Source organism: Xenopus laevis, chromosome 7L (genome assembly GCF_017654675.1).
Source record: "Xenopus laevis strain J_2021 chromosome 7L, Xenopus_laevis_v10.1, whole genome shotgun sequence".
Classification (NCBI taxonomy): domain Eukaryota; kingdom Metazoa; phylum Chordata; class Amphibia; order Anura; family Pipidae; genus Xenopus; species Xenopus laevis.
In genome coordinates this window covers 19,915,265-19,942,845 of record NC_054383.1, presented here as the reverse complement: position 1 = coordinate 19,942,845, position 27,581 = coordinate 19,915,265, and the positions used below count along the sequence as shown (strand labels likewise).

Sequence of the window (27,581 nt, the reverse complement as noted above, 5' to 3'; positions counted from 1 at the left end):
GCTCTGCGTTTCTTTGGTCTGGAAGAAAGATCCGTAAATAACGCAGCGTAGTGGTTGAGAACGCGGCGTCAGGAATACGTCACTGTGTGCGGAAGAGCTGCGCAAGGAGCTTACTGGCGCTCTGAGAATAGCCGGAGCGGACTGCAGGCTGAATAGGTGAGGAGGGAGGACTGGGACAGCGTGATCGGGTTTAAAGGGACCCGGGTGGGGGAAGTGAATGATCTGGTTATGAGGAGAAGCTGTGTCTGGTGGTGGTTTTGGGGGAAATAAAAATGAGGAAGTGGTGGCTTTGGTCTGGTAAGGGTGTATTTCTTGGGGAATATAGGACTGAGTGTAGTTTATTGGGGGGGGGGGGGGTAATTGTGATCCTATAATAAAACTATTGTTGCAAGGGATGTTTGGGAGATGTGGCAGTGATTGGTGCAGTGTATGTTTGGAGCGGTGACTGATTGGTGTATGGGTGCAGTGTATGTTTGGAGTGGTGACTGATGGGTGTAGGGGTGCAGTGTATGTTTGGAGTGGTGACTGATGGGTGTAGGGGTGCAGTGTATGTTTGGAGCGGTGACTGATGGGTGTATGGGTGCAGTGTATGTTTAGAGTGGTGACTGATGGGTGTAGGGGTGCAGTGTATATTTGGAGTGGTGACTGATGGGTGTAGGGGTGCAGTGTATGTTTGGAGTGGTGACTGATGGGTGTAGGGGTGCAGTGTATGTTTGGAGCGGTGACTGATGGGTGTATGGGTGCAGTGTATGTTTAGAGTGGTGACTGATGGGTGTAGGGGTGCAGTGTATATTTGGAGTGGTGACTGATGGGTGTAGGGGTGCAGTGTATGTTTGGAGTGGTGACTGATGGGTGTAGGGGTGCAGTGTATGTTTGGAGCGGTGACTGATGGGTGTATGGGTGCAGTGTATGTTTGGAGCGGTGACTGATGGGTGTAGGGGTGCAGTGTATGTTTGGAGCGGTGACTGATGGGTGTATGGGTGCAGTGTATGTTTGGAGTGGTGACTGATGGGTGTAGGGGTGCAGTGTATGTTTGGAGCGGTGGCTGATGGGTGTAGGGGTGCAGTGTATGTTTGGAGCGGTGACTGATGGGTGTATGGGTGCAGTGTATGTTTGGAGTGGTGACTGATGGGTGTAGGGGTGCAGTGTATGTTTGGAGTGGTGACTGATGGGTGTAGGGGTGCAGTGTAGGTTTGGAGCGGTGACTGATGGGTGTATGGGTGCAGTGTATGTTTGGAGCGGTGACTGATGGGTGTAGGGGTGCAGTGTATATTTGGGGTGGTGACTGATGGGTGTAGGGGTGCAGTGTATGTTTGGAGTGGTGACTGATGGGTGTAGGGGTGCAGTGCATGTTTGGAGCGGTGACTGATGGGTGCATGGGTGCAGTGTATGTTTGGAGCGGTGACTGATGGGTGTAGGGGTGCAGTGTATGTTTGGAGCGGTGACTGATGGGTGTATGGGTGCAGTGTATGTTTGGAGCGGTGACTGATGGGTGTAGGGGTGCAGTGTATGTTTGGAGCGGTGACTGATGGGTGTATGGGTGCAGTGTATGTTTGGAGTGGTGACTGATGGGTGTAGGGGTGCAGTGTATGTTTGGAGCGGTGGCTGATGGGTGTATGGGTGCAGTGTATGTTTGGAGCGGTGACTGATGGGTGCAAGCGGGATATTTGAGAAAGGTGGCAGTAATGTATGAAAGGTATATTTTGGATGACAGTGGGGCAATAAAAGGTGCAATTGTTATTTGTGAGAGGTGGAAGCTATGGGTGCAGTGTATATTTGTGAAAATTGATAGTGGGGCAGTGATGGGAACAACATATTAAGGAGAGGCAGCAGTGGGGCACTGATGGGTGGAAGGGATATTTGATATAGGTGACAGTGGTCTGGTGAAGGATCCAAGGAATAGTAGAACATTAGTCTAGTCCTGGCACCTAAGGGACAGTGCACTTTTCCCCTCCAATTTCTACCTGTATGTTATCCACCCACTTAGACTTGGCTCTACAGGACAAGGACCTCCTTCATACTATCTCAGTTACCACATGGCACTTAATCTTTCTTATATAAGCTCTGTGTACATGTATCTATTTTTCATTGTATGTATTTTGTTCTTTGTCCTCCCTGTGTGTACTTTTATATATCGTATTGCACTGTGTCCTTACAGTGTTTTATAAATAAAGTTATACATGCATGCCTACCTACATATATACATTCATATATACATTCATACATATATACATACATCTGGGAGAGGTGGAAATGGGGCAGTGTTGAGAGCAATGTGTATTGTGATTGTGAAGTTGGAACAGAGAATGGAAGCAGTAATTGGTATGACAGATATTAAGGAGAGGTGGCAGATGGGCAGTGACTGGAATAAATCATATTTGCGAGATAAAGCATTAGGGAAAGTATTATTTAGCACATGTGAGAATAAGGGATGACTAAACTGTCTATTAAATCACCCATACTTGACTTTTTGCTGTCACATGTGTGCAGCTCAAGTATCTTCTGCCATCCATTTATGCCATCAGCTCACTTTTTTATCCACCTTCCCCCCAGAGAAGGTGTGCAACCTTATTTATAGCACATAACATTTTGCCCATTATTAGTCCACGTAGCTACAAGTTTAATCTATTGAATATAGTTTTTGAGTGCATGGTAGGTAGAGTACATTGCTACCCATACTGCAGAAATGAATGTATATCTGTTAATATATTCTCTAATCAGTTGAAGCATACTAAATATATATATATTATATTACTGCAGAGTATTCCATCTTTGACCCAATATTCCATATAAGGGGCTAATATTGTGCCCTTTTCAGTTGATAGCATGCATAAATAGCATTGCTTGTGTTGCTATGGTTAAAGGTAATCTTGTGGCTTTGCATCGGTGTGTGCACTCTGCTGGCAGACACAGGGAGTGCTGTAACTCCTCTCTGAGTTTCATCATCTTGTCTGGTGGTCACGTTGGGTGCCGGCTTAGTGTGTGAGCTGTGAGTGTCCAGCAGGCAGCCAGGCAGCAGTAATAGGGCTCACATTGTAACTAAGCTGTGCTCTGCCCAAAGCCATTTATTATTACAAACATTTCCAGCTTAAAAAAACAAAAAAGTAAGAACATTTTATATATATAATTCAAATTCCTTTTTATTCTTTATTCTAAACAGGAGGAATATATTCAAAGCTTGATGTTTGTTAACCACTATGTTGTAGTTTTGTCATTTTAAACTGCTTTGGATTTGCTGTGTTTTATTTTTAATTGAAGGTACCAAAATGTTGCATCGAGCTGCTCTGAGTTCCTGCGTGGGCATCACTGCCAGATGCCTCCTTGCGCATGTACGAACTACGGCTTCTTCTAACTTTATTTGTGAGTATATACAGAACCTTTTTCAATGTTTGTTTATGGCAGTATTATCAAGAGCAGGCATGCACTGTGCAGAATACTAGATTCAACGGATGTAACTGAATGTACTTCTTGAATATAGTATTCTGGACAGGATTCTTGCCTCTGAAAGGCTTATATAGTAACGTAACTAGCATATCTTACATTGTTTTACTATGTGCCTCTGATATTTACATTGAAATAATATTGATTCTTGTGCCTCTGAGTCAATATTAACTGACAGACGGGATGTATTTAGAGAGTGTAGATAACACTATACAGGGAAAGTGCTGAATCTAGATGGATGTTAAGAGAAGCAGAATAGAAGTGCAATACACAGTTTTTGTTCAGGACTCGGAGAATAGAACATTTGTTTTTAATCTGTAAGTCCAGTAGCAAAATTGACATTTAGGGGGTCATTTATCAAAATCTGAATGTTAAAATCTCAAAACTCTAGTATTTCTCACTAGAAAACTAAAAAACGTGATTTATTATACTCCGATGCTTCAAAAAGCCAGAATCTTAAAATCCTTCATCTCAGACCTGTCGAGGTCCTGTATAAGTCAGTGGGAGAGGCACCTATCTCAATTTGAAGTTTTCGTGGTCCACGTTGGGTTTTATCCCGAAAATCCGACTTTTTGGAGTTTTCAGGCAAAAACTTGAAAAATTCGAGCAATTTTCGGGTTTAGCTCGATTTTATTGAGTTTTTCTGTGTTTTTTTATTAAGTTAAATTTGGGCATGGGAGTTTGGTCATGGTTTTTTTCAAAGGGGTTTTTCCCCTTCCAAACACTTTTTTTAAATTTAGTTGTTTTTAGATTGTTCCTCAGAAATAAAGACTTTTTTCAATTACTTTCCATTATTTATTTTTTTACTGAATTCCAAAATTCAAGTTTAAAGTTGAATGTTCGTGTCTCTGGTGTTTGAGTCTGGCAGCTCAGTAATTCAGGTGCAGACTCTAAACTGTTACAATTTTGTAAACTTAGTTGATACATTTCTCAGCAGCATCAATGGAGTATTAGCAACTATTGTATCAATTCTAACAGCTGCCTGTAATGAAACTCGGCGATTCTGCTCAGCAGGGACAAAGATAAGAAATGTATCAACTAAATGTATCAATTTAGAATAGTTTACAGGCTCGGCGACCCCCCCTCCCAGAGCTGCTTTAGAAGGTGAAAAATTACATTTTACACTTCAATATTAGAAAAACAGTGACATAGAAAATAGAAAGTAATTGGAAAAAGTCATTATTTCTGGTGATCTATCTGAAAACAACTAGTTGTTAGAATGTGAACAACCTCTTTAATATTGTCTAATGTTACTGTCCAATAATATCCTTCGTCTATGCCTGCGCCCCCCCCCCCAATGGTCACATAATCCAATAACCACAAATAATAGCAGAATATTTGATAGGAGTACCTATGTTTTTCAATGCAAGGATGCTCATCCAGAACAAGCCTTTTTACAGTCTGTGAAGGGTCAGTATAGTATCTCTTTGAGTAAGTGCTGTTTATCCTTGGGACCATTGTTATTGCTGGACTAGAACACAAAGCATCCATTAATCCTTAAATTTATGAGTGGATGAAATAGTTATCAAATAATCTTTTTAAAGGAGAAGGAAAGGTTAAAACTAAGTAAGCCTTATCAGAAAGGTCCCTCTAAATATACCAGTAAATCCCCAAAGTAATGTTGGTCCGAGTCCCCTTTCAAAAGAAACACTGCATTTCTTTCCTTCTATTGTGTACACATGGGCTTCTGTATCAGACTTCCTGCCTTCAGCTTAAACCTCATTGCCCTGGGCAAAAGCATGCTCAGTTTGCTCCTCTTCCCCTGCCCCCCTCCCTTCTCTACTGTAATCTGAGCCCAGAGCAGGGAAAGACTCAGGCAGGAAGTGATGTCACACCATGTTAATACTGCAGCTCCTATCCTTAACAAACAGAGAGTTTCTAGAGCTTTTTACACAGGTATAGTAAAACATTCTACAGAATAAATATAGCATTCTAGCTTGCACTATTGCAGCTAATCTTTTGGCAATAAAATGCCTCCGTAGCTTTCCTTCTCCTTTAAGTGTTAGCGCAGTAAGTGGGGGATCATGAGGAACATGTTGCTCACCAACATGGATGTTACTCCCAGTGGCCTCAAAGCAGGTGCTTCTTTTTAATTCCTGGCATGGAGGCAAGTTTTGGTTACATAATAAATAGGTGTAGTGCCAAACAGATCATACTTTAGGCTGCCAGTCCACTAAGAGGCTACAAAATACCAAATCACAGTCCTTGTTTGGTTCCCAGAGGAACATTTTGCATGCTTTTATGTCGCTCCCCAACTTGTATTCATTTGAATGTGGCTCATGGGTAAAAAAAAGGTTTGCGACCCTTGTATTACAATCTGCAGTGGATGCCTTGTCTATAGCCACTTGGTGATTAAATGCAATTATGTTTTCGCTTGGCAAGGTTTCCCTGGCACACCTCATCAGAATGTCCGCCATTGGAGTAATATCCCTTTCATCACAATGCCACTTATGCGCTCTCATGGGAAGCCATTTGCCCACCGCAGTGAGCTGAAGCACGCCAAAAGAATCGTTGTGAAACTGGGAAGTGCAGTAGTGACAAGAGGGGACGAGTGTGGCTTAGCCCTTGGGAGACTGGCATCTATTGTAGAACAGGTAAGCGAATGTCTGCTTCTTTTATTGGATCTGCATGTACAGAACAGAGTGTATAGCTACAACAAAACACTGTACTGTAGTTCAGTAGTTAAATTGAAACTATAACATACCTTTCAAGCAGGTTGATTTACATAATAAGAAATACTGAGATCTTGTATTGTTTTTAACCACAACTGAAAGTAGGGCAAAGACATAACAAACTGGACACAGACCTGCTTTAACCGCTGATGTTCTGCAGCAAATTGTGCTGATCTTTACATTTAGTTCTCAGTCCATCGGTCTGATACTGTGGGGGCTCATGAAGTTTGGTCGCAGACTTACAGTATATCCAGCATTAAATGTGTTGTTCACCTTTTAAATTAACTTTTAGTATGATGTAGACAGTGATATTTGGAGACAATTTTCAGTGGGTTTTAATTTTTTATTATTAGTGGGTTTTGAGTTATTTAGCTTTTTATTCGGCAGCTGTCCAGTTTGCAATTTCAGCAATCTGGTTGCTAGGGTCCAAATTAGCAGCAATGCATTTATTTGAATAAGAGACTGGAATATGAACAGGAGAAGCCTGTATAGAAAGGTGATAATAAAAAGTAGCAATAATAATACATTTGCACCCTTACGGAGCATTGTTTTTTTTTTTTTTTTTAGATGGGGTCAGTGAACCCCCATTTGAAAGCTGAAAAGAGCAAAACATTCAAAAACTATAAAAAAAAAAAAATAAATAAAATGATTAAAGAAGACCAGTTGAAAGTTGTTTTGAACTGGCCATTCTGTAACATACTAAACGTGAAAATAAAAGTGAACCGCCCATTTAAAGACTTGCAAGTACCTGGTTTCCCCTGTAATTCAGTCTGTGAGATTTTGTGCTTAACGTAAAAAAAAAAAAAAAAATACAAACGTTAATAGAAGCTATTTCTGTGATCTGTGTGGTGTGATCAATTGGAGCTACTCACATTCAGTTAGATGGCGCTTAAGCAGGGAAACATATGCAGGATCTTCCGCTGGATTATGCCTGTCAGGTAAAAGCTATTTATTGTGAAGTATAGCAAGGGACTGTAGATCAGCCCACACTTAGAATGTACTTACAGGATAGCAGGTATCAAGTCGCATATCAGTTTTTTGCGACTCCTGTAAGTACATTCTAAGTGCGGGCTGATCTATGATCCCTTGCTATACCCTATATATAGCTCTTACCTGACATAATCCAGCGGAAGATCCTGCATATGTTTCCCTGCTTAAGCACCAGCTAACCACTCCAAGTCTTTGTAGCACACCGCTACCTTTTCCAATAAATTTTGACCGCTGGGACAAGTGGGTCCCATATACTGAGTTGGTGCTGCATCGAAGAGATTATTTTGCACCGAGCGCAGAATTCAACTATACCCTATTAATTACTCGTTGTATTTCTCCCAGGTGTCTGTGCTGCAGAACCAGGGCCGAGAGATGATGATCGTCACCAGTGGTGCCGTGGCATTTGGAAAGCAGCGTCTGCGCCATGAAATCCTTTTATCACAGAGTGTGAGACAAGCCTTGCACTCAGGGCAGAACCAGCTGAAAGATATGGTAAGTGATCATTATGGAAGAGACTGTGGTATAGATGTAGCAAAATCCACCCCCCCATCCCCAGTGCACTAATCCTAATTGGCATAACTAATCCTTAGTTATGCCAAAGTGCCAAAGGGAGGAGCAGTAATTTCGGAGCAAAGCTTAATGTATTTCTCTGCTCTCTCCAGCAAGTTCCAGTGTTGGAAGCACGTGCATGTGCAGCCGCCGGCCAGAGTGGACTCATGGCATTGTATGAAGCTATGTTTACACAGTACAGTATTTGTGCTGCTCAGGTAAGATATAAGGACATTGGTACATTGGTGCTATGAGTATTTGTTGTAATCCTTGTGTTTCATTTATCTGGGATTTATGGGACTTTATTTATAAGCCCTCTTATTCCAGTTAAAGGGGTTGTTCACCTTTCAATTAACTTTTAGTATGATGTAGAACAGGAGTCCCCAACCTTTTTTACCCATGAGCCATATTCAAGTGTAAAAAGAGTTGGGGAGCAACACAAGCATGAAAAGGTCCCTGGGGGTGCAAAATAAGTGGTGTGATTGGCTACTCGGTAGCCCCTATGTGGACTGGCAGCCTACAGGAGGCTCTGTTTGGCAGTACACTTGGTTTATATCCAACCAAATCTTGCCTCTTAGTTTGGAATTCAAAAATAAGTACTTGCTTTGAGGCTACTGGGAGCAACATCCAAGGGGTTAGTGAGCAACATGTTGATCGTGAGCCACTGGTTGGGGGATCACTGATGTAGAGAGAGCGATATTCTGACTGACAATATGCAGTTGGTTTTTTATGTTTTATTATTTGTGGTTTTTTTTAGCTTTTTATTCAGCAGCTCTCAGGTTTGCAATTTAAGCAAACTAATAGCTAGGTTAGAAATTACCCTAGCAACCGTGCACGATAAGAGACTGGGATATGAATGGGAAAGGACCTGAATAGAAAAATTAGTAATAAAAAGTAGCAATAACAATAAATGTGTAGCCTTATGTTGCATATTTTTTCTAGATGAGGTTAATGACCCCTTTGAAAGCTGAAAGCAAATAATTCAAAAACTATAAAAAAAGGAAAGGCTCAGATTACAGCAGAGAAGGGAGGGGGGGAGAAGCAAACTGAGCATGCTCACGCCCGGGGCAATGAGGTTTAAACTGAAAACAGGAAGTCTGATACAGAAGCCAATGTGTACACAATAGAAGGAAAGAAAAGCTCTGCTTCTTTTGGCAGAGGACTCAGAGCAGCATTATTTGAGGGTTTACTGGTGTATTTTTTTCTGATAAGGCTTACTTTTTTTTTTTAATTTTCCTTCTCCTTTAAAGGTGAAACATCCCTTTAAGTGGCAATATACACCTGTGTTGTACAAGAGCCCACTAAATAATGCTTGTGTTGGAAATACTGCATTGTTCATTTTCAAAAAACCTCTATAGTTTTGGTTATTCTTTGCAAGCAGGGCTGCAATCAAGGTGGTGGGCAGACATGGCTGCCACCAGGTGCCTGTTCTGCTGTGAAAGGGGTGGGGTTTGGATAGGGTGGGCAAATAGAGGATGAGGCCTGGCAAGCACATAACTGTGTATAATGCGTCAGTCCGCTAAATATGTGCCGAACTGTATGTCCTGGATAATAAGCTTGAAATTACCAACCTGGCGCTACCTGTTTTGTTGTTTTCAGATTTTAGTAACAAACCTCGATTTCCATGACGAGCAAAAACGTAGGAATTTAAACGGCACTTTACATGAGCTGCTTCGAATGAACATTGTTCCCATCATAAACACCAATGACGCAGTGGTTCCTCCTCCAGAACCCAACAGTGATCTGCAGGGGGTAAATGTGGGTAACGTATTCCTGTGGGCACACACTGCATGCAGAGCTTTCCCCACTAGTGCATGGCTGCTTATCTGCATTATCTGCATTCCTGCTGGAAACTGGTGATGTATATATGAGACCTTTTCATTCTTCTTGGGTTCAAGCCCCCTTTGCAGTCCAGTCAGTCAGGGACCCTGTTTGTACAACAAATGGTTAAAGGAACAGTAACACCAAAAAATTAAGGTGTTTTAAAGTAATGAAAATATCATTTACTTTTGCCGTGCACTGGTAAAACTGATCTGTTTGCTTCAGAAACTCGACTATAGTTCATATAAACAAGCTGCTGTGTAGCAATGGTGGAAATTGAAATAAGGCTATATGGCACAGGTTAAATAGTGGATAACAGATAACACTATTATGTTCTACAGAGAACACCATTATGTGCTACAGAGCTTATCTGTTATCTGCTGTGTAACCTGAGCCTTTTCTCCTTTGAATGGCTGCCCCCATTGTTACACAGCAGCTTATTTAAATTAGGGTTGCACCGAATCCACGGCCGAACCCCCGAATCCTTTGTGAAAGATTCGGCCGAATACCAAATCCGAACCCTAATTTGCATAAAACAAGGAAGTGCATATGCAAATCACAAAACCAGGAAGTGCATATGCAAATTAGGGGTGGGAAGGGGAAAAATTTGTACTTCCTTGTTTTGTGACCAAAAGTCACGCAATTTCCCTCCCAACCCCTAATTTACATATGCAAATTAGGTTTCGGATTCAGTTCGGCCTAGCAGAAGCTTTCGGCCCTATCCGAATCCTGCTGAAAAAGGCAGAATCCCGAACTGAATCCTGGATTCGGTGCATCCCTAATTTAAATAAACGATAGTAGTGTTTCTCAAGCAAACACATAAGTTTTTACCAGTGCAGGGCAACACTGCATTATATTTGTATTACTTTATAACACTTTTATTTTTTGATGTTACTGTTCCTTTAATGATAGATAAGACAGGACAGAAAATAACTATCCCCAATTATCATAAAAACAGAAGACAGCCCCTTAGTTTGGAAACTTATATGACTTTAGAGAACTATGCAAAAGGACTGCACCATGTCAGAACATTGGGGGGCAGATTTATCAAGGGTCGAATTTTCGGGTGAATAGGTCCATTTTTGACTGAACACGAATCGAAGTAAGCGTGCATTCGATCGAATTAGATTCAAAGTTTTTCCAAAAAAAAAAGTCCACCAATTGATTTCAAATGGGTTCTAGGAGGTCCCCCATAGGCTAAAACAGCAATTTGGCAGGTTTTAGAAGGTGAATGATTGAATTCGAATTTTTAAATAGACGGTACATGATGCATTTCGATATTCAAATTTGTACTATTCCCTAGTCGAAGTACACAACAATTAGCTGGAAATTCATATTTTCTCTTCGACCTTTGATAAACCTGCCCATATGTGTGGAGATGGAGGCTTTACATATGAGAGTTGGGCTCCTTTGTTTTTAATACAAAACTCTCTTTAGTAAAGGTATATATCAAACATGGCTACTAATTTCCATATATCTTCTCAAATATTGTAATTACTAAATATAAGGTTCACTGTCCCTATTGGGCTGTATTCATAGCTCTCCTGATGCTGTTGCTTCTATCTAAGGAGAATGCTTGTGCCTCACCAAAGTCAAGCGTTGTGGCCATCCCTTTTTCATACTTTAAAAGACAAATATACAGAAAAGGGATTATTATTCTGGTTATTTCTTCCCCAGCATTGGAGGGATACTTTAGCTCATTTGCCATCTTGCTTTAGCTCATTGCTATCTTAACTAATCTATTGTTTTATAACTTGCCCTTTCTTCTAATACTCTGCTTTCTGCTGTTCATGAATTGAAACTGTGACTTCTAAACTCGCTTCCTCTGGATCTTTGGGTTGTCATTTTATAGTGTTTTTACCAAGGTGGGCCAATTGGTAGTGAAAGATTTAAAGCTGATCAATTTAAAAAAAAATCACAGTTATTCCTTCCACTAGTGAGGGCCATTATCTGGGCAGAAGGTGTGCTGCCAATCCCAAATGGGCAGAAAGGGCCTAAAATTAATATGGCTAGAAATGCCATATTATATATACTGAACTAGCCTAACGGCTAAGGCTTCTATAGTGATCCAGGCCTTCAAAGTTTATCATCTTTTTCTGTGACACTCACATGCTCAGTGGGCTTTGAGTGGTTGTTGAGAAACTAAGCTTAGGGGTCATCACAAATTATCAAGCAATAAATGAGGTTGGCCTGTAATATAAGCTGATGCTGCATGGCTGATTATTAAATTCTGATGCTAATTGTGCTGGTTTCTGGGTTGCCATGTAACAATAATCTGAATTATTTACTAATCATCCTTATATTGTTACATATATATTCAGTATCTTGTGCAGTAGTCCCTAAGCTCAGTGACAGCAGCACAGGGCATGTGCAGTGAATCCACAGAAAAGAAGTTGGGGAGCTACTGGGGCATCTTTGGAGACACAGATCCAGGAGTGCAAGATATTCGGTCAGTTGGCCATTATATGTCGGTAGCAAAGCATGGAGGCAGTGTGACAACAGCTTCCTAGGGGGGGCAAATCACAAACATACACATGGGATATTATCTTTATAATGATACCAACAAGATTATTTTTCCAAAAACGAGCTCAATTTACTTTCACTACCACTTTGCCTCCATTGGGAGTAAAGATCTTTCCATGCGCTGACTTTGGGGTTTTTCACAGGTAATCAGCATCAAGGACAATGACAGTCTGGCTGCGCGACTGGCTGTTGAAATGAAAGCCGACCTGATAATTGTGTTGTCTGATGTAGAAGGTACGTGATGCAACTCTTGCACTTTCCTATAGGTTCGTTTTGTCCAACTGTGTCCATTCATAGGGCTAGTTATTTGCTGTACAGGTATGGGACCTGTTATCCAGAATGCGCGAGATATGGGGTATTCCGGAGAATGGGTCTTTCCATAATTTGGATCTTCATTCCTCAAGTCTTCTAAGAAATCATTTAAATATTAAAGAAACCCAATGGGGCTGGTTTTGCTTCCAATGAGGATTAATTATATCTTCGTTTGGATCAAGTACAAGGTACTGTTTTATTATTATTATTATTATTATTATTATTGAGAAAAAGGAAATAATTTTTAAAAATTGGGATTATTTGCATAAAATGGCATCTGTGGGAGACTGCTATCCTGTAATTCGGATCTTTCTGGATAACAGGTTTCCAAATAACATATCCCATACCTGTACTATATGTTTGAGGACCAGGTTTTGAAAAAAATAATGATGTCATCCAAGAGGTCAGTGGAGGCCATAAAGCTCTCTTGGTGGGTCACATTTAGAGTTGCCACCTGGCCTGTATTTTACCGGCCTGGCTGCTAAAAATGATGGTTGGTCCCAATGTTATTAATAGGGAGAAAAGATTAATATATAGGAAAGCCGGCATGCTGAAAAAGTGGCAACCCTAGTCACATTTGGCCTCCATTAGGAGAACCCTGGCATTTTAAAAAGGTAGTAAAGCCTTTTTTTGTATAACGAAACCCATACGTTGTAATTTAAGATGCTTTTTCATTGATAATTTATTTCGCAACAACACACTGGCCACCTCATATACTCAAATGCCATTTTGTTTGACTTTTGAATGTCTTATGGGATATCTATTTGTGGTCAAAAGAGAGCAATTTCACACAAGCTTTGTGTCATGAAGGCATCCTTCATTTATGTTTTTCCGTGCAGTTTTATTTACTGCATACACTGTATTTTGAATTCCTACAAATGGGAAATGCAGCCGTTTGGACCTGATCTGATTCACAAACATATGTCTTCCCAATGATTGTATTTCAGGACTGTTCAACAGTCCACCGGGGTCGGATGACGCTAAACTCATAGACATCTTTTATCCTGGAGATCAGCAGTCGGTGACCTTTGGAACCAAATCTAGAGTTGGTATGGGAGGCATGGAGGCAAAGGTACCAGCATGAGCTCTTTTGTGTATCTGTAATTTTAATCACGTTTTCAGATTATTGGAAAAAGTTTTAAAAACAAAAAAAATTTTGTTTGGTAAATCTTCCTTTACCCTCCCCCTTTCCATTGCAGCCCTACAAGGCTCGATCTTCAGCCCTCTGCTCTTCTATCTCTACACCTCCTTTCTCGGTAAACAAATATGCTCCTTTTGCTTTCGTTTCTAGTTCCCCTTTACATTTTCCCTGTATGACCCTTTATGCAGTAGGTCTCCGTTCTATATTGGAATCTTCAATTACTTTATCTGCCGTAAGCACATAGAAGCAGAATCACTGGGGAGTGATTTTTAAAACTATAGGTTCAAGATCCCTTTTGTAGTGTTTTATAATCCGTCTCAACACTTATATACAATAGGAAAAATGTATTCATGAAACCTCCTGCTATGGTTCAGAACACATCTAGGCCTACACATGAATATTTAACCCAAGCAGTTTGAGAATCTGTGCCCTATTGCAGTTGTTTCCAGGCTGAAGGTGAGGGCTAAGGTACAAGGGAAGTAAGCTGTATTATTATTTTTGGCAGAATATTACTTTCTTGCCAGGAATTGTGTTTTGTCTACACAAATGGGATGGAGCCTTGGTCACAAGCAATGCTTTGCCTAAGATAAATGTGCTCTGTATTAAGTAGATAGTGTATGAAACTTGTTGTATTAATGTTATTTATGAAGCTTCTCTATGTTTCTGCACAGACAAAAAAAAAACAACACAAATTACAGTGGCTATACAGGGGGCGCTTGTTTTTTTTTTTGCAATACTTGAATGCAGTTTATTAACTTTCCTTCATATACAAGTATTTAGGAATGCATGGGACCTGGGATTTTTTTATTTAGATAACGGGTTCTTCTGTAATTTGTTTGGAGTCTGAAAAAACATTTAATTATCTGCCTAAAGGGATGTTTCACCTTTCAGTTAATGGTGTAAAGGGATGGTTCACCTTCAAGGTAACTTTTAGTATATTATAGAATGGCCAATTCTAAGCAACTTTTTAACTGTTCTTCATTATTTATTTTTAATCGTTTTTTAATTATTTGCCTTCTTATTGTGACTGTCCAGCTTTCAAATGGGTTTCACAGACCCCAAATGCTCTGTAAGGCTACAGATGTATTGCTATTGTTACTTTTTATTACTCCTCTTTATATTCAGGCCCCCTCCCATATTTTATATTTCGGTCTTTTATTAAAAACCGTCCTTATTACTCTAGCAACCAGGTTTCTGAAACTGCAAACTGGAGAGCTGTTGAATAAAAAGGTAAATAACTCAAAAAGCGCAAATAATAAAAAATCAAAACCAATTGGAAATTGTCTCAGAATCTCACTCTCTACATCATACTAAAAGTTAACTCAAAGCGTACAACTCTTTAAAGGTGAATGGCTAATTCTAAGCAAATTTTTTAATTGGTCTTCATTTTTTCTTTTTTTATCGTTTTTTAAATTATTTGCCACCTTCCACCTTCTTCTCTCTCTTTCCAGCTTTCAAATGGGGGGGGGGGCACTGACCCCATCTAAAAACACATATGCCTTGTATGGCTGCCAATGTATAGCTATTGCTACTTTTTATAACTCCTCTATCTTTTCAGGCCCTCTTCTATTAATATTCCAGTCTCTTATTCAAATCAGTACATGGTTGCTAGGGTAATTTGGACCCTCGCAACCAGATTGCTAGGAGAGCTGCTGAATAAAAAGCTAAATAATTAAACCATAGCTTTCATTGGATAATGCCTCAGTTGACATTTGAGTAGAGGCAATGTAATGTTTGTTTCCTTTATACCCCTAAGTTGAGGCAACAACTCGTATACTTGTTGTACTGGGAGGTCCTGGGTAGGAGAGAACATACCCCAATATTTCTCCTTCTCACTGTCTCGTTCATTCTCAATCTTGCTTTATTCCTTTTCATCTATGTTACATTCATCTAAAGTTAAGTTCTGTATGTTGGGGAGTTTGCCATTTTTTTTGTCATCTTCCTATAACGAAATAGATAAACTGTAAACACCTTTGCAACAAACATGATATTTCCATATGTTTTACCCATCATATTCCCTGGTTTGGCTTGAACAAGACTAAACTGGAGAGAATTAATCCTGAACAACTTGCTGTTTCATTTAAAGGGGTACTGTTTCTCCATGCCATATATCTCTCATCTGATTCTGTTTTGTTGGAATGAATTTTTGAGCTGTTGTGCCCCCTCCAAACAGGAATGAACACAGTCACACAGTAATTGCACCCCAACTTACTGCCTTCTATGTGTACCTCAGCTATGTGGCCTATGTATGTAGTATAAAAGGTAGAGTTATTTTTACAGGGCTAAATATACTGTGGCCCAATTTCAGACAGTGGTTTTTAGTCTTCTTGTGTTGAAGGCACGCCCTTCTTTTGGTTCAAGGTTTTAGCCTCCACCTTCCTTTCAAGTTCATAACAAAGGTAAAAATACATAAATACGTAGTCACATTAGTTCCACAACTGCAAACATGTTGGCTTTTCCAGGCGCTCCCGCTCCCCATATAGTGCAAGAAAGAGGTGTTTCACTGTATTTGAAGCTTTGTTTTGAACTGAGAACTGAACAGAGTACTCGGGCTAAAGAAATGCTACATCTCGTGTTTTGGGTTTCTGTACAAACCCAAAGCCACCGATCATCCAAAGATGCCCCCCAGTATAGTTATGTGTGGGCTCACCAGATACCCGCAGGTCGGGTGGGTTCGGGTGCCCTCGCACCCTACTTTCCTGGTCATTAGCGGATGTGGGTTGAGCTCTTCTGACTGCTCTCCCTGACCATACAAATGGCAGTTTCCGACTTACAGGTTGAACTTTTATAGGCACGCGCCTGCCCCTTTTGTGATGTCATCGGTGGGGCATGTGTTTATAAAAGGAACCCTGAAGTCGGGCTCAGGCGGGACTCCAGGGATTAAGCTGGAGTCTGAGCTTGGAGCTACAATCATTTGTAACATTGCTTGCCAGCATGATTTCAATAAATGAATTGATTTGACTGTCCCTGTACTCCTTTGACTGTGTGCCCTTGTACCCACACATTGTGCCCACACATGAGTAGCGACACCAGCATACAGAACACTGTTTATTACTAATAAAGGATTTGCATTTTCATAACTGCAGGTGAAAGCAGCTCTATGGGCCCTACAAGGCGGTACTTCTGTTGTTATTGCAAATGGCACCTACCCGAAGATCTCTGGTCACGTGATCACTGATATTGTGGAGGGGAAGAAAGTTGGGACCTTTTTTTCAGAAGTGAAACCAGCAGGTAATTATATTATTGTTAGGTTCCCTGTACTTTACCATTTACATTATGTATCTGTGTTTTTTTTTAGTATTCAAGGGTATCTGAGCTTAAAGGAAAACTATACCCCCCATACAATGTAGGTTTTTGTAAAAAGATATTGCATAAAACAGCTCAAATGTAAAACCCTGCTTCATGTAAATAAACCATTTTCATAAGAATATACTTTTTTAGTACTTGGGTAATTGGGTAATCGGGTAATCCTAAATAAAAAAATTTTTAAAATCAAAGCACCGCCCCCTGGGATCCTAGGATTCATGGTGCACACAAACATACCATGCATGTTAGGTCACATGAGCCAATTAACAGACAGAGTTCTTTTGCTTCCACACTTCTTCCTGTTACAGTTAGAGCTGCAGTATTTTTGGTCAGGTGATCTCTGAGGCAGCACACCATCACAGACCATCAAAAAATGATGTTTGAAGTCAAGAGATGTAAAAGGGCAATATTAACTTAAATATATATTCCAGTTTGATAAGATTCTTTAATATGTCACTTAAGCAACAGATAGTTTATATGAAATTAAGTATTCATTTTGGGGTATAGTTTTCCTTTAAAAGAAAAAAATTCAAATATTTTCAAGTTATTAGTAGAAGGCACTTTTCATCCATGAAAGTACCTTCTGCTTAAAAATGGACGAGCGCCTATGTTGTAGATTTAACATGGACAGCCGTCCTACTAGGGAACAGCACGAAAGCTGCTGATATGTAAGAGCCCTTATATGTCCTTACTCCACCAATTGTATCAAATCCCCTCCAGCTTTGTGTTTTATTCCTTTTATGGCCTGCAAGTAGGGTTGCCACCTGGCAAGGCAGGGGCTGGTATTACAAATTTACCGGGAATGTAGTTGCCAGTAAATTTGTAATACCCTTAACAAAAGCCCTTGGCCCTCCGCTCCAAACATACCTTTTTCTTCGCCTTCTGCCCATTGCGCAATGTAACTCCACCCCTTTTTGTGTCACTGCCTGCTGCCCGCCCCTTTTTTGACACAGTCCTGCAATTCTGCCCCTTTTTGAATAAAACCCGCCCCTTTTGTTCCTGTCCCCACCACTGGCGGGTACATTTTTTTTGAAAAGGTGGCAACCCTACCTGCAAGCCAGATGTGCTACCTTAGGGCTGACATTGCTGCAGACGATTACAGTGATCTAAACTGAGCCTCATTTGGTGCCAACCAGCAGCAGAACACTACCTGCACCATCTCATCACTAGGTCACTTTGAGTGACACCACCCTATAATAACTAGACAGCGCCTCTTCAGTGTTACCGCTTTCAATATCTTGCAGGACCCACTGTGGAACAGCAGGCAGAGATGGCACGGACAGGTGGAAGGAACTTGGCAACTTTGCTACCTGAGCAGGTAATTTTTTTTTAAATACAAGATTACCTTATATCTCAGATTTTAGGAGATTAGTGAGCACACTCTCTAGCCATTTATTAAACATCTTAACTTTTACTTTTTATACGGTTTACATTTTTTCTCTCTCCAAACAAGAGAGCCGAAATCATTTTTCACTTGGCTGACCTACTGACTGATCACAGAGAGGAGATTTTGTCTGCTAACAAGAAGGATTTAGAAGAGGCAGAGGATAAAGGTGAGATGGTAACTAATTGTAGAAAGAGAAATAAATTGTTTATAACCATTTTTTGCTTGTATAAAGAAATGTATTTCCAACTGCCTCTACTACCTACCTGTCCGAAAAACAGTAGCCTTGCTGCACCATGGGGCAAATTCTCGCCAGCGAATGATCCAGCACACTTCACGCCAATTCGCCAAGCACAAATTCGTTACCAGTATGCTAATTCACTAAAATGCGAAGTTGCATCTCAGCAACTAAACACTGGCGAAGTTTCACTTGCGTTAATTCGTAAATGAGACCATTTCATAGCAATCTTTCGCTAGCGTTCAATTCTGCATTGCGAAACTTCGTTAGTACTCTTTCGTTTCAGTAAGTTTGAATAGGGCGAGTACATATACAGTAGGTCGTATAGACATCTTTATTAGAGATGTTGGTGCAAATGCAAAAATCTTTAATAGTTAGGACTTTTGAAGGCAATCCCCTTTATAATATAAAAAAAACTTTACGAATTTCCGGCATACAGGATATGATGTCACTGACATAAGATTGAAGAGTTTGTAGCTTCATCTTATCAGTTCATCTGGTCTAAGGTGGCAATGGAAACTCTGGAGTAAAATTCGCACTTTAGTGAATCTGCGGAGTAACGATCGTTCGCCTGACCGAAACTGCGCTAGCGGCAATCTCTTTTGCTAGCGAATTGTCTTCTACGTCTGTTAGTAAATTGGCAATGTCCCTGCGGATGAGATTTCTGCCGAATTTTTGCCAGCGACTGCCGCTTCGCCCCTTTAGTAAGTCTGCCCCCATGTGTTTAGTGTTCTAGGTATATTTACCAGTGTCCTCCTGATTACAAGCCACATGCTACAGAATCCAAATCCATCTCATACTTTTAGCGGAGGCTATATATGTTATATATTTGTTTTCTCTAAATAAATGGAAATAATCAAAAACTGTAAAGCTAAAAAGAAAGACGCCATTTGTTGCTACCCTAAATATTTACTTTTATTGCTTTATTTTTTTTTATTATGGCCGCACTGAGAGATTTGGGCGTTCAACCAAAAATGTGTCAAAAAGCTCTGCTGTAATCTATCTTGAAACTGTTTTCTTCTACTGTAGGAAGATTGGCTCCTCCTTTGCTGAAACGGTTGAGCTTATCCACAGCGAAGCTGAACAGTCTGGCCATTGGGCTTCGGCAGATCGCTGCCTCTTCACAAGATAGTGTAGGCCGGGTGCTGCGCAGAACACGGATTGCCAAGGATCTGGAACTGGAGCAAGTGACTGTACCCATCGGGGTCCTACTAGTTATCTTTGAGTCCAGACCAGACTGCCTCCCTCAGGTGAGATAGTGTAACAGTCACTCCGCATGTCCCTCCCTCAGTTCCCTTGATCATAGTGTCAGACTGTGTGTGAAGCAAATTAACAAAAAATGTAGTTATGCCGATTGCCTACAAATCTGTAACATTCCATCATTTGTATCCCTTTGTTAGGTCTCTGCACTGGCCATTGCAAGTGGGAATGGTTTGCTTCTGAAAGGAGGTAAGGAGGCCTCCAACACCAATCAGATACTCTACCGGCTTACTCAGGAAGCATTGTCTCTTCATGGAGTCAGGGACACTGTGCAACTGGTGCGTATTTTACAACTCATCCTACAATGTACAGCTCTCTTTTTATCACACTGTATGTAAGGACATATCAGACTATAGTATACTATATAGTTATGGGACCTGTTATCCAGAATGCTCAGGACCTAAGGTTTTGCGGATAATTGATCTTTCTGTAATTTGGATCTTCATTCCTTAAAGGAGAAACAAACCCTTAATAAAAAAAAACAGACAGAGAGGTAAGTAAAGAGTATTTGCCCAGACGAGGAGGGAGGGGGTCTATGTAGGGTAGGGGGTAGGGGGTAGGGTTTATTTTACATTTTTTTTATTAAGGGTTTATTTCTCCTTTAAGTCTACTAGAAAATCATATAAACACTAAATAAAGCCAATAGGCTGGTTCTGCTTCCAATAAGGATTAATTATATCTTCGTTTGGATCAAGTACAAGTTACTGTTTTATTATTATTTTTATTATTATTCTAGAGAAAATTGTAATTATTAAAAATTTGGATTATAATAGTGTCTATGGGAGACAGCCTTTCCATAATTTGGAGCTTTATGAATAATGGGTTTCCAGATAACGGACCCCATACCTGTACTATATTCAGAATCATTTCAAATTCCGGATAATTCTTTGTTGGTGCCCTTTCATCTTACATTAGTGGGTGTTTTTAGTTTCTGTTACTTGGTCTCATTGTACAATGGTTCTCCTACACACACATCGGGACATATTTATCAAAGGTCAAATTTTGAATTGAAAAAACTTAAAAATTCAAAAAGACCACCCGAAATTAAGTACGTTTTTTTTATGGTTGAATAGGTCCGTTTTCGATCGAATAGGTCCGTATTCTGGCGAATTCGATTTGTACAAATCAAAGTAATATCGCATTCAATCAAATTCAATTCAAAGTTTTTCCCAAAAAAAACGTTGATTTTTCAAAGTCCACCAACTGACTCCAAGTAGGTTCTAGGAGGTCCCCCATAGGCTAAAACAGCAATTCGGCAAGTTTTAGATGGCGAATGGTCGAAGTCGAATTTTGAAAGAGACAGTGCATGATAAATTTCGATATTGGAATTTCCACATTTTTTCAAATTCAAATCGAATTTGGACTGTTCCCTAGTCGAAGTACACAAAAAATAGCTCTAGATTAATAGAAGAATAGATTTTGAGATGACCAACAACCTTTCACAAGCTGTGCCTGCCTTACCCCCTCACAGTCTGGTTATTGGCAAAAAACATCACTGGAGGGATTGGGACACGGAACAGAATAGAGGCCACTATAGTGGTTGGCAAAGGGTCATCAGATGGGAAGGCCCTGGGAAAAGTGGCAGAAAAGCAGGGATGTCTGTCCACTTATGGAGATCCTACAATGCAAATTTCTTGTGGTATTGGCTCTTCTGAAGGAATCTTATAAAATGGGTGAAGTCAACATGTCACCAAATCTCTGATTTTTCTTTGGTCCTCCCAGTACTGTGTTTTTTGTACCAAATCCAGGAGGTTGGGTTGCCCCTCTCCTATTGCCTCGGCGCATACACAATGCAATTTCTGTAATGGGGTGCAGCAATCCAGCAAGAGAGAAGAGGTGGAATATGAGGGAGATGACATGCCCTAATATGTCCCCAGGCCTTCCTCTGCATACATTAAAGGGATACTGTCATGGGAAAAAACATTTTTTCAAAATGAATCAGTTAATAGTGCTGCTCCTAGCAGAATTCTGCACTGAAATCCATTTCTCAAAAGAGCAAACAGATTTTTTTATAGTCAATTTTGAAATCTGACATGGGGCTAGACATTTTGTCAATTTCCCAGCTGCCCCTGGACATGTGACTTGTGCCTGCACTTTAGGAGAGAAATGCTTTCTGGCAGGCTGCTGTTTTTCCTTCTGTTACCCATCTAACTGAATGTGTCTCAGTGGGACATGGGTTTTTACTATTGAGTGCTGTTCTTAGATCTACCAGGCAGCTGTTATCTTGTGTTAGGGAGCTGTTATCTGGTTACCTTCCCATTGTTCTTTTGTTTGGCTGCTGGGGAAGGAAAGGGAGGGGGTGATATCACTCCAACTTGAAGTACAGCAGTAAAGAGTGATTGAAGTTTATCAGAGCACAAGTCACATGACTTGGGGCAGCTAGGAAATTGACAATATGTCTAGCCCAATGTCAAATTTCAAAATTGAATATAAAAAAATCTGTTTGCTCTTTTGAGAAATGGATTTCAGTGCAGAATTCTGCTAGAGCAGCACTATTAACTGATTCATTTTGAAAAAAATGTTTTTTCCCATGACAGTATCCCTTTAAAAGATTGAGGCACTTTATAACCACAAAGTTGGGCAACATCACCATATCAGGAGTTTTGATAAAGCTTGGCCAGAGGAAAAGGAAGTTAAAATGGTGCTGAGTTGGGAAGCAGAGACTGGACTAGGGGATGAGAGGGGATTGGGGGAAGAGGGGGAGGGGAGAGAGCTGGGATGGAGTACTCTCTTTATGGCAATGCTGCCTTTGTGTCTGACTTGTAGCAACCCTTTGTTTGTAGGTGAACACCAGAGAAGAAGTTGAAGACCTCTGCCGTTTAAACAAACTCATTGATCTGATCATTCCACGTGGTTCCTCCCAACTAGTCCGGGACATCGAGAAAGCAGCCAAGGGTATTCCCGTAATGGGGCACAGTGAAGGCATATGCCACGTGTATGTGGATTCTGAAGCGAGTGTTGAGAAGGTCACAAGAATTGGTGAGTGCAGAATCATCCATCTGTTTAGAGTAATGATTAGGATAAATGAGTCACATTTGGGCCGGACCGAGTTGGATGGCCTTCAAAGCCTCTTGGCCTGGGGATCCATATTGCAGTTTCCAGTATACTATGACATGTAGGAGAACAAAAGAGATTAACCCTGTATTCAGATCCAAGCACACTAGAGCTGCATGGGCTATGTAAAGAATAATATCATTGTGTATTTTGATATTAGCCAAGGGTAGATTGTTCGTATGACCGATTTAAAGTCATGGAATATGTTTGCATCGATAACACAAATGAATTAATATGCTAGTGTGCCCAGGGAATGAAGCCTAAGTAATAAGAAACTACATTTTTCTTTATTTTTAGTGCGGGACTCCAAGTGTGAATATCCAGCTGCATGCAATGCAATGGAAACGCTATTGATCCATAGAGATATATTGAGAACTCCACTATTTGACCAGATCATTGACATGCTAAGGGTCGAACAGGTAACAGACCTAGAATGTTCTTATTGTGCCAATGTAGATATCTCGATCACAACCTCCCCAGTCAATGAGCAATATTTTCTTTAAAGGAAGTGTAAGCCATCGAAACAAATTAAAGGGATAATGTCATGGGAAAAAATGTTTTTCTTCAAAACGCATCAGTTAATAGTGCTGCTCCAGCAGAATTCTGCACTGAAATCCATTTCTCAAAAGAACAAACAGATTTTTTTATATTTCATCTTGAAATCTGACATGGGGTTAGACATATTGTGAGTTTCCCAGCTGCCCCCAGTCAGGCGACTTGTGATCTGATAACTGTTACTCTTTACTGCTGTACTGCAAGGTGGAGTGATATCACCCCCTCCCCTTCCCCACCAGCTGCCTAACAACAGAAAAAAGGAAATGTAACCAGATAGCAGCTCCCAAACACAAGATAACAGCTGCCTGGTAGATATAAGAACAGCACTCAATATTAAAATCCAGGTCCCACTGCGACACATTCACTTACATTGAGTCGGAGAAACAACAGCCTGCCAGAAAGCAGTTCCATCCTAAAGTGCTAGCTCTTTCTGAAAGCAGATGACCAGGCAAAATGACCTGAGATCATGCCTACAAGTCAATATTACAACTAAAAAAAATACACTTCCTGGTTCATGAATGAAATTTTATATTGTTGCGTGAATTATTTACAGTGTAATTTAGAAATAAATACTACATCATAAAAATCATGACAGAATCCCTTTAATGATTGCTCCGATTGCTTTTCTGAGCAGTTTTGCCATTTACATGGATCATTTTTCATTCTAGTTTTCAGCAATATTATGAACTTTAAACAACGGCGTTGCCTGTGGTTCCCAACCGGCCACAGAGGAAACTAGTGATGTTGCTCTGCTTAGAACTGACCAGAGAAATGTCCAAGTCATAATGGAAAGACCACTATTGCCTAATTGAATCTTAGATCATCCTGCTATTTCTAGGATCAGCAGAAGTCTCTAGTCTTTAAGTCATGTAGTGCAGCAGCCTCTACTCTTGCATGCAAATAAGCAGAAAATGATGACTTTATTTTATCCGTACAGGTTAAAATTCATGCTGGTCCAAGATTCGCCTCCTACCTGACCTTCAGCCCATCAGAAGTGAGATCGCTTCGCACAGAATATGGTGACTTGGAGTGTTGCCTTGAAGTGGTGGATGGAGTCCAGGATGCAATTGAGCATATTCACAAATATGGCAGTTCTCACACAGATGCTATTATCACAGAGAACGGTGAGGAGTTTACTCTGCTATTCTATATCTCCTGAGATGGAGCTGGTAAAATATAGTAACTTTTACTATACTTAAAGGTATTCTGACATCATTTTGGTATAGTTTTTCTTACTAAATTACACTGTGTACTTCTACCATTTAAAATGTTATTCTTGAACCAATAAATGTATTTTGTTTTAGTTGTAATATTGGTGTGTAGGCAGCCACCTCAGTTCATTGTGCCTGATCCTGTGCATTCAGAAAGAGTCAGCACTTCACAATGGAGCTGCTTTCAGATAAGCTATTGTTTCTCCTACTCAGTGTAACTGGAGGAGTCATGGTTAGACTTGGGTATATTAGTATTGAGTGCAATTCTCATATAGTCTTATCTTTTAATACATGTATATCCCTAAAAATTAATGAAGCCTTGTCACATACCCTTTATACCCTGCCTAATCCTTTCTGTCAGTTTTAGTTGAAATAGCCCCACCATATGTAATAAAAGGTATACAATTTGCCCATGTGCAGTAACCCATATCAACCAGCAAGATGCTATCTTTTAAAGAGGCAGCCAGTAAATACCAGCTGATTGGTTGCTATGGATGCCAAGACCTGTAGCAAATTTTGCCCCTTTTATTACATTACACCAAGAGATGCCAGGGATTATGACTGACATAGAACCAAAATTCTGAGTATTGATATTTTTGTGTTCCTCTTCCATTCTCCAGAACAAATAGCAGAATATTTTCTGCAGCACGTGGATAGCGCTTGTGTGTTCTGGAATACCAGCACTCGATTTTCTGATGGATATCGATTTGGACTTGGTTTGTTTTTCCTTTATGTTTGTATTTGCATTTTCAATTGATTGAAATGTCAATTTAGCCTCTTAACTTTCAACACTTATGGGGTTATTTATCAAAGAAAAGGCACACTGGCACACAAGCTGTGAATGCAGGTGTTCACCTGCATTCACAGCTTGTGTGCCAGTGTGCCTTTTCTTAGTATCAGATTTGAGGTTGCCGGTTACCTCTATCACTGTGCACCAAGGAAATTGGAATTATCTACACAGAACAGGTGTGCGTGAGCTACTACTACTTTGTTATTTATCAAAGGTTGAGTTGTGTTTTTCCCAAAACATTCAAGTTTTCAGGTTTAAAAAATAAAACCCTTTTTCCCCCCGAGATATGTTATGTCCCGAAGCTGGAAATAGCTTTAATCCGACTACACCTGTCGAGGACATGTAGAAGTCAATGGCAGAGGTCCCTCGAACCATTTGAAGATGTTTGTAGCCTTCATGATGTTCAGGGTTTTTTAGGTGGTTTTTGCTTGAAAACTCGATAAATTCGAGGGTAGTTTAAAATAACACCCTTAAATTTGTAAACCAAATAACACCCTTAAATTTGTAAACCAAATAACACCCTTAAATTTGTCAACCAAATTCATGTTTCCTTTAAATATACATGTTTTGTCAAGGTGCTAACGTGTTTTTGTGTCCTGGGGGTTCGATATCCTTTCTTACCCCTACCCTTCACCAATAGATACTGAGAATAATTCAATTAGCTTTATATATACACATATATAATCTATGTTTATTATCAGTGATGGGCGAATCTGTCCCGTTTTGCTTCGCCGGAAAATTTGCAAATTTCCTGTGAAATTTGCGAAACGGCAAGAAATTTGTGAAACGCGAATTTTGAAGCCCGCAACAGTTTTAATGCGATAGACTATTCCGACGTGAGTCTGAAATTTTTAGAATTTTCGTTGCAGTTTTGCGAATTTATAAGCCAGCGGCAAAACACGGAAATTCGCATTTGGCAAATTTATTCACCCATCACTATCTATTATGTATACTGTCAATTAATTTATTCTGTTTGACATATTGTTGTAGGAGCGGAGGTGGGAATCAGCACTGCTAGGATCCATGCCCGTGGACCTGTGGGGATAGAAGGATTACTTACTACAAAGTGGATACTTAGAGGAGAAAATCATGTTGTGTCTGACTTTTCAGAGCAAGGGAGCAAGAAATATCTACATGAAAAACTCCCTGTGCCACAAACCAGTTCTATCTAAAAATGCACCTGATCCAGATTCCACATTATCTTTGATGTTCTGTAGAAATGGCAGTATTTATCAAGGGTGGTTGCTGCAACGGTTTCTAGTTATTATCGCAAAAGATTGAATTTCAGCAAGACAAGAAAATGGTAAACATGCCAACACTCCTTTCAAAAACAAAATGCACTCAGAAGATTTACAACCGAAATAGCCCTTATAAAACAATGGCACTTCAAATAAACATATTGCAGTTTTCTGTATTCTTTTTTTACTACTCATTAATAAGCTTTGAATAGAACGTGTAAAAAAGCCTTGATAATTCCAATATTATGTAACAGAATATCTCAAACCTGTTACATTGCTCTGAGATGTGTGCCCTGCACTTATAAATCCATTTTAATGCCGGCAATGGAGGACCTTCTTCTCTAACCTGTTTTTTTTTTACTGGAAAACCGAGCATGTTGCTTCTATAAATAGATAAGGATTTATTACATTTTGTTTTTGTTCCTAAGAATTTATCCACTTAAAAGTATTTTTGTAAATTTTTTAATGTTGAAATGCATGTAGTGAGGCTTTCCCTGCTGAATAGTTGACTACATGTAATTATTCAAAATGTTTTTGGTCAATAAATTTGCGAAACCAATTGGAGTTGTATGTTCTGTAAATAGTAATGGTAGTATGTAAATAGTAGTAATACAGAGAGAAACATATTAGCAGTTACTGTAGGCAGTTATTACATACAGTATATATATATATATATAGAGATAGAGATATAGATATATAAAAAATACACAAAAGCTATGAATATCATAAATTATATCCTTATAAATGGTGGGTTCTGATGTCATTTTTGTCACATGACTCACTGAAATTTGTGTATTATAATAAATAAAGTACCCCCAGTTGCAAAATATTAGGCTATTAGAAGTTACTGAGGAGTTCCATGACCTGTTTAAAAAATGGTCATGAAACTCCTCGGAAAGTTATATGAGAGGCACATACAGGTATGGGATCTTTATAAGGAAATAGTGGAGTCTGCGCTCTGATAGAGAATGTATGAGAATGAATGCTTCAATCCTCATGAACAGAGGTACCGACATCCAAGGTATTTCAAGATGGAGGAGAGCACTCAAGCGCAGCTTAACTGCTCGTGATTAATATTTATTGGACTGATATGGTT

At 39.9% G+C, this 27,581-nt stretch overlaps 1 protein-coding gene across 7 annotated transcripts; it reads left to right on the top strand.

Annotated features, from left to right (window-relative positions):
- aldh18a1.L (aldehyde dehydrogenase 18 family member A1 L homeolog) lies at positions 1-27,044 on the top strand. Of its 7 annotated transcripts, none has more exons than XM_041568479.1 (19): positions 1-156; positions 3,259-3,360; positions 5,824-6,035; positions 7,446-7,595; positions 7,766-7,870; positions 9,252-9,410; positions 12,140-12,230; positions 13,256-13,380; positions 13,508-13,564; positions 16,536-16,680; positions 18,000-18,073; positions 18,209-18,308; positions 19,407-19,627; positions 19,778-19,915; positions 22,421-22,616; positions 22,989-23,110; positions 24,184-24,370; positions 25,078-25,173; positions 26,238-27,044. In XM_041568479.1, the coding sequence occupies exons 2-19, from the start codon at positions 3,267-3,269 to the stop codon at positions 26,417-26,419; spliced, it is 2,454 nt and encodes an 817-aa protein (XP_041424413.1). In that variant the 5' UTR covers positions 1-156; positions 3,259-3,266; the 3' UTR covers positions 26,420-27,044.
- The last annotated feature ends 537 nt before the right edge of the window (positions 27,045-27,581 follow it).